This window comes from Ambystoma mexicanum, chromosome 4p, assembly GCF_040938575.1.
Source record: "Ambystoma mexicanum isolate Mex_15411 chromosome 4p, UKY_AmexF1_1, whole genome shotgun sequence".
NCBI lineage: Eukaryota > Metazoa > Chordata > Amphibia > Caudata > Ambystomatidae > Ambystoma > Ambystoma mexicanum.
This window is the reverse complement of record NC_090927.1, coordinates 55,011,890-55,025,200: the sequence shown is the minus strand read 5'-3', so window position 1 is coordinate 55,025,200 and position 13,311 is coordinate 55,011,890. Positions and strand designations below refer to the sequence as shown.

The window sequence follows — 13,311 nt, the reverse complement described above, 5'->3', positions numbered from 1 at the left end:
TCATCGATGTTTGTGTTGTCGTATATATCGATGACATTCTGGTGTACTCCTCTTCGGAATCTGATCACAGAAAACATGTCAGGGCAGTACTTGAAAAACTGCGCCAACACAAACTATTTGCTAAATTGGAGAAATGTGTTTTCCATACCACAGAAGTCGAGTTTCTAGGTTTCATCCTGACACCCAAAGCAGTCCGAATGGACTCAAGAAAAGTGGATGCCATCCTCAAATGGCCATCACCTAGCTCTGTAAAAGGGGTTCAAAGCATGCTCGGCTTTGCCAATTTCTATCGCAGGTTTATCCCGGAATTTTCACACGTGGTACAACCCATTACTGCACTCTTGAGGAAAAATAAACGTTTTGAATGGTCTGAAGAAGCCGAGCAGGCCTTTCAGGATTTAAAAGCTAAGTTTACCTCCGCACCTATATTGAAACACCCGAGTCCAGATCTCCCTTATGTCGTCGAGACTGACGCATCCAGCCTAGCCATGGGAGCTGTCCTGTCCCAAAGAGATCCCGAAACCAACCAACTGCATCCCGTAGCATTTTGGTCCAGAAAATTCTCGGCACCCGAGGTTAATTATGCAATCACGGACAAAGAACTGTTAGCCATTAAGTCCGCTTTTATCTGCTTGGCGCTCGACATACCATCACAGTGATCACTGATCACCGGAATTTACAGTATTTGAAAACCGCCAAGGCTCAGTCATCACTGCAGCTCCGATGGGCTTTGTTTTTCGCTGAATTTGATTTTGTGATTACCTATCGACCTGGCTGCAAGAATGGCAAAGCAGACGCCTTATCCCGAATTGGAATGGGAGAATCTGATACAAACTCAGAACCAGTACCAATAATTCCCGAACAGAGGATTCTAGGCATGACTTCGTTACAGACGCTTGAAGACATTCAAGCTAGAGTGAAACAACTCCTGGACCCTACAACCTTACAGGAATGGATACAAAAGGGATCAGACTTTACCATAGATAATGGTTTACCTTATTTCCAAGGACGCTTATTCCTGCCACATAAGGAATTACACGAACTAGTTATTTCCGGTTATCATGATACATTAATAGAGGGACACCCCGGTATTGCCAAGACAGAGGAAAAGGTGAAACGACAATTTTGGTGGCCCTCTTGGCGAAAAGATGTTAAATCTTTTGTGATGTCCTGTGGTGTTTGCGCCCAAAATAAAAGTCAAAAGAAAAGACCAGCCGGTCTCCTTCAACCTCTAGACATACCACCAGCACCCTGGCACACACTATCAATGGATTTTATTACGGACCTGCCTCCTTGTTCAGGGTACAATACTATTCTGGTAATTGTGGATTTGTTTTCCAAAATGGCCCACTTTATTCCTTTGAAAGGTTTACCTTCAGCTTCTGTCCTAGCCAAAGAATTCCTCAAAAATATTGTTCGGCTACATGGATTCCCATCTATACTCTGACCGGGGAAGCCAATTCATTTCCCACTTCTGGCGCAAATGTTGTCAAATGGCGCAGATCGACGTAAGATTATCGACCGGTCACCACCCCCAGACCGATGGTCAGACCGAGAGGACAAATCAGACCCTTGAACAGTACTTACGGTGTATGTTACAGCAATCTGAAAGTAACTGGAAAGACATTCTTTGGATAGCCGAATACGCATATAATAATTCGGTACACTCTGGAACTGGCCACAGTCCTTTTTATACTTTGTTTGGGCATCACCCTCGAACCTCAAACCTTGACTCACCTCAGAACCTCGGAATGCCTGCAGTAGAACATCTCCATTCTACAATTACCCAAGCCTTCAAAGAGGCAACTACGCATTTACAACAAGCCAAGAGAAAATACAAGGAGAATGCTGATCTACATCGGAGTGAAGCACCTCCGTATCAGATTGGGGATCAAGTGTGGTTAGCTACCAGACATTTACCACTCAAAGGGCCTCGAACTTTTAACCCAAAATATCTGGGACCTTATTCTATTACGGCAATAATTAACCCAGTGGCTGTTAAACTTGATTTGCCAGCTAGTATGCAAATTCACCCTGTTTTTCATGTGTCACTTCTGAAACCAGTGGTACCCGGAACCCGACTACTCAAACCTCCAGAACCTATTCTAATAGATGGTGAGCCCGAATTCGAAGTGAAGAACATTTTAGACTCAAAAATGTTTAGGTCAAAACTGTTCTACCTAATTGATTGGAAGGGGTACGGACCTCAGGAGAGGTCGTGGGAACCCAGCGACCATGTGCATGCACCTCGATTAGTCAGGAAATTCCACCGACTCTTCCCAGACAAACCAAAACCCCCGGAGGGAACAACCTTGGGAGGGGCCTTGGGGGGGAGTGCTGTCATGATGCCCGCTCCCGGGGAGCCGGTTCAAGCCCTGCGTCCCCGAAAGCGGACATCCAGTCCCCAAGGAAGGACCCAGCAACCCCATATAGGGGCCCTTTGGACAGTGTCCTTGCGCCTATGGTGCCAGGCTCATTATGGGAGTGCTTGGGTGCACTTACCTGATGCATGCTGCAGGATCCCGGCCTCCTTGAGGCCTGAAAGGAACTACTTTACCTGTGGGACTAATTTACCATCCGGGCGTGGTCGGGGAAGGATACATACCTGATTGGAGGAAGGATACATACCTGGAACTTCTTCCAAGGCTATTTAAACCCCACCCGAACAGCCACACGTACTTCGCGTTGTTCTGCATCTAGCAGCTGGACGCTCACCGTGTCTGCTCCTGCATCCTGACTTCTGCCACGCCTGCCAGCATCCTGGATCACCTGCAAAGGAAGAGAAGAAGAGAACAGAAGAAGGAAAAGTCCTTACCTGCTAAATCCGCATCCCGGAGACATCTCGCCGACAATCCTGAAAAGGAAGACTTTAATTTAAAAGCTCATCGCGTCGATCGCTGCAGCGCTGCATTCCACTCACCTTTACAGGGCGCCTCCATGTTCAGCAGCGATCATCCGGATTCGCAGTCACGCCCCAGCGCCTAGGGAGAAAAAGCCCAGAACAAAAGGTGAGAGAGAGAAGGGAATAAGGAAAGCTAAATCTCCATGTTAAGACTTACCTGTTGATTCATTCCCTCTTCATTTCGGGTCCGCGCCGCATCCTGGCATTTCCGGATCCCGGCCCCTAAGGGGAAAAAGAGACATCAGCGTTAATGAGCGAATGAAAAGACATTACCAAAAAAACGCTCATTAAAGACTTACCTGATTTCTACAAGGATTTCACCTCTCATCTCGGGTCGGTGCCTGTTCCCCGGCATTCCCTACCCCGGCCCCTATGGGGAAAAAGACACTAGCATTAGTACATTAATGCATGGACACAAGGGGAACCTCTTATCAAAAAACTTACCTGGAAACCAAGCAAGTTTGGTTCTCACCAATCCGAAAATCCAGTGAAGTAACTGGATACCAACGCGCCCCTGCATCAGAAGCAGGATGGAGAGCTCGTCCTTCCAGACCCTAAGGTGAGACGCTACGAGAAATCACAGAAGGGTTTCGAGGAGGGTGAGAGGGGAAAGTGGGAGGCCGATTGCATTAACCCGCAGACAGTTAATCCCCTATTTTCGCCTACAGAAGGATACTTCTGCGAGCCAGGGAAGCCAGATTTAGGGGCCCGGTCCAGTCCGTCTTCCGAACCCTGCGCATCACGTTAGAAGAGGTCACAGCAGCGCGAACCAGGCCAGCATTACAGTTGGGCAGCTGTGCATTTTACAGCAAGCAGGGTGGAAAAAGGGGATCCCACTAAACGTTTCAAGGTGCATGGTGCTCTGAAGGGCTGCGTGGAATTAGAAGGTCCGACTAGGGATGAGCGCAGGCCCATTGATTTCGGGGTGCTGGTTAGAATCGTGGCAGTGTTGCCCGGGGTGTGTTACAGCCCATACAAAGTTGTACTCTTCATGGCTGCTTTGTCATTGACTTTCTTTGGCGCATTTGGGGTCAGCAAACTAGTGGCGAAGTGCACAGATGATGGGTCGGGGAGAGCTTTGCTAAAAGGGGATGTTTTGTTCATGGGAGACGGGATGAGAAAAAAGGTTAGGAAGTCCAAAATGGATCATGGAAGGGGCGATGGATCACCCACTGTTGTTCACCCGAAGACGAAAGTTGACCGACCTGGCTGCTCTCATCTACTAATCCATGAGGCTGGCTCCCCTCTGTCAATGTTCCAATTTCTCAGGGTTTTGGCGGCGGCATTGAGTAAGGCAGACGCCACATGGCTACAGGATAGGGGCAGCCACCACCGCGTTTCAGCAAGGGATGCCTGCGGCGGCCATGATGAAATTGGGCAGATGGAAGTCCAACAGATTTAGGAAATATATCAGGCCAAAGGAAATGGTTTCTGGCAGTTCCACAACAGTAGCATATAATAGGGTGTTGTTCCTTTAAAAAAGAAAAAAGAGAGATGAGCATGTTTGATATGGTGTTTAACAGATTTTATTTTGTTGCAGCAGCTTGCAGAACCGTTTGGTTTATCGGGCACTCCTTTGTCACAAGAGCAGAGAAAAGAGCACAGCAATGCCAGAGGGAAAGAGGAAATATTGGGATGAAAAACAGAGGTGGTCTGGCTTGGTACACCGGGCATGTAATGGCCCACTCTGGTGCCGGCAGTTCAAAGGCAACTGGTCAGGTTGCCTGTAACCAGAAGCTTGGTGGGCACCTTGGGGGCATGGATATCACTACCCTGGATAGGGGACGGCTTCTGGGTCTGATGCAGGAGAGTATCAAGATCGTGCTGCAAATGTTGAAAGGCACGGAAATACTTTGGTCTGAGATTATCCCATCCCACAGAGTGTTTGGCGGGGTGCTGGGTCCAATGTGGCCATGGAAAAATTTAGGAGGTTTGTGATGAATCAACTTCCGGGAACACCAGTGGTCCAGGGATGAATTTCGATTTCTAAATCATCAATCTGCTCCACACCTCTAGTACACCAGAAGGGATCCGAACAGATGGAAACACAACTAAATTATAAACCTCCTTGTCCAATTTTGGCCTGTAAAGGAATGCAGAGGACAGACAGTTTCAAGAAGGAAAAGGGAGGCAATCTGGATAATGAAAGATGGGTAGTTGGTAAAGTGATTAATCTCAGTAGTTCAAGGATCAACACAAGAGGAGCAATGGGTTGTAAAGTGTCACTAGGGGCCTTCGGAGAAGGACATGGGGGACAGAACCACAATGTACTGTAAGGAACTCATGGTGGCAACAGTAAAGACAGACACAAGTGATCACAGTTCAAGGGCATTTATTAAACTGCATATGCAGGTTGGAAAAACACCTAATCTAAACCTAAAGCTAAGATGGGAGCAAGCTACAGCCATCAAATAATAAGGCAAGCCTAGTGGTCGTCTTGTCAAATAAAAGGGCCAATACTAAGAAAAACCTATTGCCAATCCTTTCGCTAAATACAAACAATGAGTGTGGGATAATGTTCACAGGAAAGAAAGAAGTGTTCACAAATAAAAAGTCAGGATGCGGTAGTCGGGGACTTCCTTCACCAGGTTTTGAGCACGGGACAAGACGGGACTCCAGAGCACAGCACACACTCGAGCTTTCCCAGCATGAGACTACAGTTCTGCTCTCAGGTATCGGGGCCTTTGGTGGTTAAGTCTCTTTTGTGCTAAAAGTCTCTTGCCTCAGAGGATCTGATGTGTTAAATAATAAACAAAAGTTCCTTACTGCTTGCATGTTGCGTGATGCCTTTTCACCCTTGGATCCCACTCTTACGGGCTCAGATAGGCAGAAAGTTATTTTCGATATCGGGACCTTCGGTTTTCAATCTCTTGCTTCCGAGGGCATGATATTCAAAACAGCAAAAAACAAAAAGTTATTTTTTTATCTTGAGAGTGCTGGTTCTTCACCCTTGGGTCCCCCTCTTCCGGGCTCAGACTCCTCTGCCTTTTCACCCCTGGTTCCCCCCTCTTCCGGGCACAGATCTCTCTTGATCATCAGCTTCCCTCTGTCGGGTTTACTCTTGCCAACCTTTGAAATTCACAAACTGCAGGATTCACTTCCCTTAACTTCACCTTCACTTGCCAGTCAAAGACTTTCGACTGTACAGAGGATTTTGCTCGACCCTGTATGACCACTTCGACCCAAGTCTCTGGGAACAGTAGTTTCAACCATAGGGTATTTGGCCAGAGTTTCTCAAGCAAGCACCTGTGTGGTGCCTGCCTTCCCTGTAGCTGGCTTTCCCCTCCTCCGTATTGAAATAGCAGTTCTTTGTACTTACTTCAATTAGTCGGTTGCGCTACTTTTATTAAAATACAGTTTGGTTTCTTATTGGTTCTCCTCTCGACTCACCAGCTGTGATGAACCGCTCTGCTTTGCTTTTCTCTGGAGTCAAGGCCTGTACCACGAAGTCAAGCGTCTCCCCTCGGGTTGGTTATCAGCGGAGGAAGGCCTTGTGTTCCGTTGACATCGGCTGCAACATATGCTAGCTATTGTTTGTGGTCTTGCCATTCCTTCTGTGGAGGTTTCATGGGCCTGGCATGGAAAGGGCAAGGTCACTTCTCTCCTTGTCCCCCTCTCGGTTCGCGCCGTCTTTCTCCTCCTCCTGATTTAGCTCTCTTGTCGTATGGTCTGCCTTGCTCGTATTATGCTCTCATGCTCCACCTTTTATCCCTGTGGGGAAGGGAAAGGGCCGTCCGGAGTGTGATTCTGGTCAATTGCCTGACTTTGCCTGACCCTGGCGTTGGGACTTGTCAGGTAAACGACTCTGGTGTTTGTCCGTCATCTTTCGCGATGGGTGAAAGTGTTCATGTCGGAAGGGGGCAGGGGATTGAGTGTTTGCGTGTTATACCGGTAGGATGAGGAAAAGGTATAAGAAGGGGGATACCACGTCGCACCCATCGGTGTCCCACTTCCACTCCCCGAGGACCCCCCCATCCAGATGAGCCTCCCTCACTAGTCCACCCCCAGGAACTGGATCCAATAGCGGTGGCCGTGTCCAGGCCACCTGGATGACAGATCCCCGGGGACTAATACGTGAGACACCTTCAGATTTCTCACAGTACCTTGTGCTTGTAGAAGTTCTTGGTGCTTGACAGGGTCGAGACGGTACCGGGCGATTTGCAGTTCCTGCGACAGAGTTCATGACGGGAGACAGCTGCGGGTTTCAGTCGATAGGCAGTTCGGCAAGCAAGGCTGGACGGACGGCTGCAGGCTAGCCTACACGGCGGCTCTGGGTCAGGAATCGTCTCAGTGCTGGTTGGTGCGTCTGAAGCACTGGTCGAGGTGTCTCTGACGACGTTAGCAACTGGGGGTTACAACAGTCAGTGGTGTAGTCAGTTGCAGTTCGAGGGGCTCCACTGGCTCGAAAATGTCTTTAAGGCAGACGCTGGTTGATGCTTGTCAATGCACTCCTCCTAGCTTCTTCACTGGGCTTGTATCGTCCTTTAAGGCAGATGGCACAAAGCTGAGGAGAGTGTTGCAGGCAACGGCCTTGTCCTTGGTTTGGTTCTGAGACTCTCTGGCACTTACCACCTAGGAGGTTTCCTACAGAGACTAACAGGGCACACTGTGTGCTGGCTGGGTACCGGTTCTTGAGCTGCCGGAGGGTCCTCCTGGATTCAGTTTCTTCCTCTGTTCCCTGGGGAATGTTTAGGGGAGGGATCTTGCTTCCCTCTTTGGAAATCCTGGCCTTTCTTCACTAGCGGAAGCTGTAAGGCAGACTGTACCTTCAGCCAGTGTCCAAATGAGTTCTACTTGTTACACCTTGCGAAGCCTTCAGATGATCTCCCCATAAGAGGTGCGCATCCCTCTTTTAAAACCAAATGGGCCACAGTGATCGGTGTAGGCTAAGTCTACCCTAATGAACCACACCATTGGTCTCCACCAACAATCTCCTGTAGACGTGATGTCATAACCAGAGTGCTTTGCAACAGAAAAGGTAAAGGGGTGAAAACATGTAATAAGTCCCACCCATCTTCCTGTCTGTTGTAGATCAAAGGGTCTCTCTAGCTAATGGAGCGCTCTATGGTTCCTGATTAAAGCGCCAGGTCTCCCTTAAAGCTACGGCGGGACCATACTTTCTGTCTCCGTCAAATCACATACTCCTTCCTTCTGAATGGGGTTTCCCTGCAAGAATGACTACTGTAATCCACGCATTCCCAGGCATGACATTTCACTGTCCAGTGACGCTAAGTGTGGGAGCTGGCTTCATGTTGACACACTGCATATCAAAGGTTGTTGGGGTTATCTGTCACCTTTGTTCACCTCTGGAGCTAGGCCCCATATGGGCCTGTTTGAAGTATACTCTATTAGTATGCTAATTATGTTAATTGCTGCCACCATTCTGCAGTGCTTACACAAAAGGACAGGGCAGATCCATGGAGCCTTTGATAGTTAATTAGGCTGGCCATGCAGTAGGAAGGTTTTTGCCCTCCCCCTTCTGAGAGACAAGGTGTCATCCTGACTGTCATATCCCAACTAAATATGACAGGGGGACTGCGCCTGTATGCTTTGTCCACCCAGAGTACACAGTTCTATGTGTATGTTGTGCAGTGAGCATTGGAAAATGTGTGTAGATTAGCCACATTCAATTTCATATAAAATTTCAAACAAGCCAGGCGAGTGTACACCCACCCTGCGGATGGTGGAATTCCTCACAAGGTTTAATAAGAGGCTAAGGTGAGTATGTTTTGCGGTGAATGGGGGAATTGAGGGATGTGGGGGGGCCACCCCCAAAGCGTGGCACAGTTGCGGGACAGTCCCGCTGCAGATACTGCCACACGTTTTACCCACTGGCTGCAGGAGCCAGGTGGGGTTTCCACAGGCACTGACACCTTTACGGACAGTTGGGACTCCTCTACAGCTGCAGTGGCCCGGGGGGGGGGGTTACACTCCATGCAGGTGAATGGGAGTGACTGTCCTGGCAGAAAAATGAAACCGCAGGTGGGCTTGATTACTGACTAAGAACTAAAACCGGAAGTGACAGGGTCACCCGGAAGGAGAGTAAAACCGAAGTCACCGGTTTGTTTGAAGCCCAGGGAATTCCGAAGGGCCACCCGGGGAAGTGTTTTTTGAGGTGTTTTATGCCTGGTCCACTCATGACTCAGGACTAGGGCAAGGCTTGGACAGCTAATGAGTTGGCTCCAATAAAGTGATCTGTATGTGTTCCAATGCAAAATGAGTCTGTGCAATCATTGTGATAAGGGGAATATGAATGTGGTTATATGCTTTGAGGGGTGGGGGGGCGAGGGCCAGGCAGGGGTTAACTCCGCTATGAAGATTGGCTCCCTGTTGCTTCAGGAGCAAAATGAGGTGGATAGGCTATAGGTGAAAGCATCATTTTACTTCCTTGCAATTTATTCATACCAGCGTTTCCCAGCCAGACGATGCATGTGAATCTATGAAAGATGCCAGCACTGGAGAACTACTATTACATGGAAGTGGCCAATTAGTTTCTCTGACACAAGACATTCACCCCTGTCCTTTTTTGTTTAAAGGGGGAGAGGGGTGAGCTTGAAAGTCTCAAAGTTGACCTTGGAACGTGGAGACCTGGGTTCTAATGACACCTACAGCCCTTGAACATGCTTTGGGCAAACCCCTTTAACTGTATAATATGTACCTCAAATTGTAAACGCATGAAAATATATAAACCAAACTGTACTGTGTTCTCACTGTTCCTCCTATCACGGATTATTAACGTGGTCTCAATTAAAGCACACACAATACTGTTGTATTTGCGCAAGTTAGTCTCCCCATTCTTCTCCTTTGCTATCCAACTCGCTGCTAAGAACTACTACCGCCTTACACACATACACCCACATGCCCACACGTCCACCACAGGTCTAGCATTCTTTCATTCATTGAGCCACCTCGAAGACTGTTGGCTCTACTGCAGCTCCCACATCAGCGGCTGACTCGGGTCTAGAGCGCTGCAATCTTATCAGACCTTGAGCTTTCCCATCCGGATCAACCAACTCTCAACTGTCACGTCCAAACACATAGAATCAGGCCGGCACTCAAGAACCGTGAACTCCAGACCTGCATACATGAACAACACACATCCCACCCGCCCTGTTTACAGGGCCCATGCAGGGCAAGTCCATCGGAACTGGCAGAAGGGCACCATAAAAGACCACTACACTTACTTACAGCCCCTCAGGTCAGTAGCTTTTACTGCACCATGTATTATCTTCATAGCGCAGTACAATGACTTGGCGCAAGGTCTGCAAAATATCAAATAGTGGTAGAAAATGTTTCTTCATCCCCCTGCTTCTTATCAGTGAGGATCATGTTCTTTTTCTGTGTGAGATACAAACTGAATGTTTTGTTTGCAGCTCAGGAAAATCCTCTGCAAATGGCTGGTCATTCTTTGAGAGGGTTCCATCATCAGTCAGCAGATGTGCCGTCCTGTGTATGACATGATGGACGTGTGTGTGAAATGTGTGGCACTACACTGTGGCTAGTGACATGGATGCCAGACTAGCAGCTTACACCTTGGAATTGTGCCCTTGATGATAAGTTCATGAGTGTATCCTTCATCTCTAGGTTGAACGAGACCACGCTCACGGATGCCAGTGTGGAAGACCTTTGCAGCGCTGTGAAGGCAAACCACTCCTTGCGCTCGCTGTCGCTGAAGTCCAACCTCTTCTCGGAACGAGCCATCACCTCTATTGAACAACTGCAGCAGGCTTGCAAACAGCTTGTCCATCTGGAGTGAGTAATTATACAAGAGCTTAGTGCTTTTTAGTTGTGATTGGGGGTGTGTGGTTTTAGTGGCTAGAACCAAAGGATTTGGCTCTGGGTTGACCTCTAGTGCCTCTATAGATTGTATGGCCTAGAAATTATGGGTTAAAAAAAGCAGAAGATTTATTTCCTTTTTTTATTTGTTAATTGCAAAAACAGTGCTTCAAAGTACTGGTAATGGCTAATAAACAGAGAGTAAAAGTTGGCAAGAAATGACTAATCGAGAGCTAAATAGTTAAGGTACATAAATACATCCTGATTGGCGCAGCCAGTCCATACTAGTGAACAATTGACATACAGGGGCTGGTACAGTACGGAGCATGCCATGCAGTCCTTTACAGACTAAAATGTGGTCATTCTCTTCTGCAGCTGAGCTTTCAAATGTCTTTTAAAAGAGAAAGTACAATTTGATCATGCAGGGTTTTGTGCAGTTCCTGCGTTTCCCTGCTACCTGTAAAGGTGGCATTGGGCGAAGAGGGAAAGCAGTGCATACGTGCAGATGGGGTCACAACGTAGTTTAAGCAAAGGGAGGAGGTGTATGGGGGTAGAAGAGTGGGCCTAGGACTGATCCCTGAGGATCCTCCATGGGGGAGGGGTGTAAAGGTGGAGGTGCCTGAACCCTGTGAGTCCGAGAAGAGGTGGTCCGAGTGATAGGAGGACGCCTAGTCAAGGGGCAGTGGCAAGGGAACTGACGATGCGGATGGGCAGAGATGTCTCTGCAGAGTGTTTGGAACGGAGCCCAGATTGGAGGAGGGGGGAATCAGCAAGCGAGTGTGCTTCAAGAGACTTGACTATGCAGGTCAGCACTTGGTCTCTTTAGGAGAGGCGTGACTGGCTGTTTTGTAGCAGGCTGGAAAGGTACTACTTGTGAGTGTGAGGTTAAATAAGGCAGGTAGTTGGGCGGGAAGGGACGGGTGCAGGTTACTTAACAATGTGTAAAATTCAGAGAACCAGCCCAAAGGAGCAATGGGATATGCTTCAGATGCCAGGGATCGAGATCATAGCCTGTGATTTATTACCCATCTCTTCAGACATGGAGGGCTAAGGGGAGCAGGATGACCACCTGCTTTGAAAGGAGCTCCCTGCAGGGAGTACACAAGGCACTTTATCAACAAAACCAGGGGTAGAGGAATATGGTGATTCTGCCCTCACAGCTAATGCCCCACGTCTGCTCCCCATGTTATGGCCTCCCTCCAGTTGTCACAAAATCCACAACCCCCTGGTAAGGACATTACTCTCTGCATGTTCCAGGCCATCCTGCCTCCTCAGCGGGATCAGAATCTGTGCGACCGCCACACCTCACGGCCAGGTTAGGATGGACTGACCGACCCCTCAGAATACTATCTCTCAGCCCACGGACGCTTCTCAGATGATGTGGCCTCACAATGAAACACAAGGAGAAATCGTCCTGGGTGCCTTCCATCAGGGAAGGAGCGAAGCTAGCTCTGCACTGTGGCTGCGGACTGCAGAGACCTCACTCACAAGTCAGATTAAACCCTGTTTCTCCATGCTTGCTCTCACAGGGAGAACACAGTACTCGGAGTGTGTGGGAGCAGCTGTCGGTGCTAGTAAAGGCACTGGGAAGCCGCTAGTCCATGCCTCAGTGCAGCCTACCCAAATGCCGCTTCCACCTAACTTCAGAATGTTGCCAAGAGTGCAAGTCTAGATCGTATCTTATATGCAGGTGGCGTATTGAATGCAGCACGACATTTGGTTCCCTATATACAGCATATGCACAATGCTAATGAGTTGTAGTTGCGTCCATGGGCGGCTTTGAAAGTTTGTAGACCGTAGCAGTAAGTGGGTGGGGTAAGAGATTGCACGTTGACTAGGAGAACCGTATGGATTCAAGGAAAGTGGAAGTTGGGGTCAAAGAAACTAGCAGTATTACAGTGGGAGCCTCGGTGTATGACTCATGTTGGGGACGGCATGGGAAAGTCTGTAATGTTGGATGGCAGCACGCTTACCCAGTCGAGCAGTGTCGGCGGCGGGTGAGGGTCACGGGGGGAGCCAGGGTCATGGCCCTAGGCTCGACGGCTCCTGACAGGCTCACGACAGGATATGGTGCCTTGGGAAGTGTGCTTTTGGACGTGGGCCGGCTTGAGCCTGCCGGCTCAGGATTGGATTACAAATGCAGGCGGGCAGCCAATCAGAATTGGATGCAGGTTCCTATGTGGTTGAGCCCAAGGAAGTAGGTGATGTACTGTTGGCAGCTTCAACTCGGTATACACCGAGTGCTGGGCTTTGGTGCTAGTATCGGATCGGGCGAGACCTCTAGTGATGTAGGTGATGTTTATGTGTTGTTGATGCGGCGTGGTGAAGTGCGTGCGGATTGCTGGGAGAAAGATGGTTGTGTGGGTATGTGTGGTTTAAGTATGCAGAAGATAGAGGGTTGGGTTTGTGTCTGATTCAGGTACTTTCTGGTTCCGTTATAGTTGTATCCCTTTGTGTTGGGTTTATGCTGGTTCCTCATGGGCCTACTCGCTTTGTTGGTGCTGTGCTGACCCCTGTGTGTCATAGTGTGTATTGTTTGGGTTGATAGGTGCGTATGGACCTTTCTTCGGGTGTGGGGCTTGGTTTGGTAGTATCTATATTCTCTTATTATCTGGTGTGACAATGGTCAGTTG

At 48.7% G+C, this 13,311-nt stretch overlaps 1 protein-coding gene across 3 annotated transcripts in view; it reads left to right on the top strand.

Annotated features, from left to right (window-relative positions):
* Positions 1 to 13,311, top strand: part of LOC138452988 (NACHT, LRR and PYD domains-containing protein 3-like) — a 415,916-nt gene that overhangs the window by 318,220 nt on the left and 84,385 nt on the right. For all 3 annotated transcript variants that reach the window (XM_069605372.1, XM_069605373.1, XM_069605371.1), the window contains exon 8: positions 10,487 to 10,654. In XM_069605372.1, the coding sequence (XP_069461473.1) occupies positions 10,487 to 10,654 (168 nt within the window). The remainder of the gene's footprint in view (positions 1 to 10,486; positions 10,655 to 13,311) is intronic.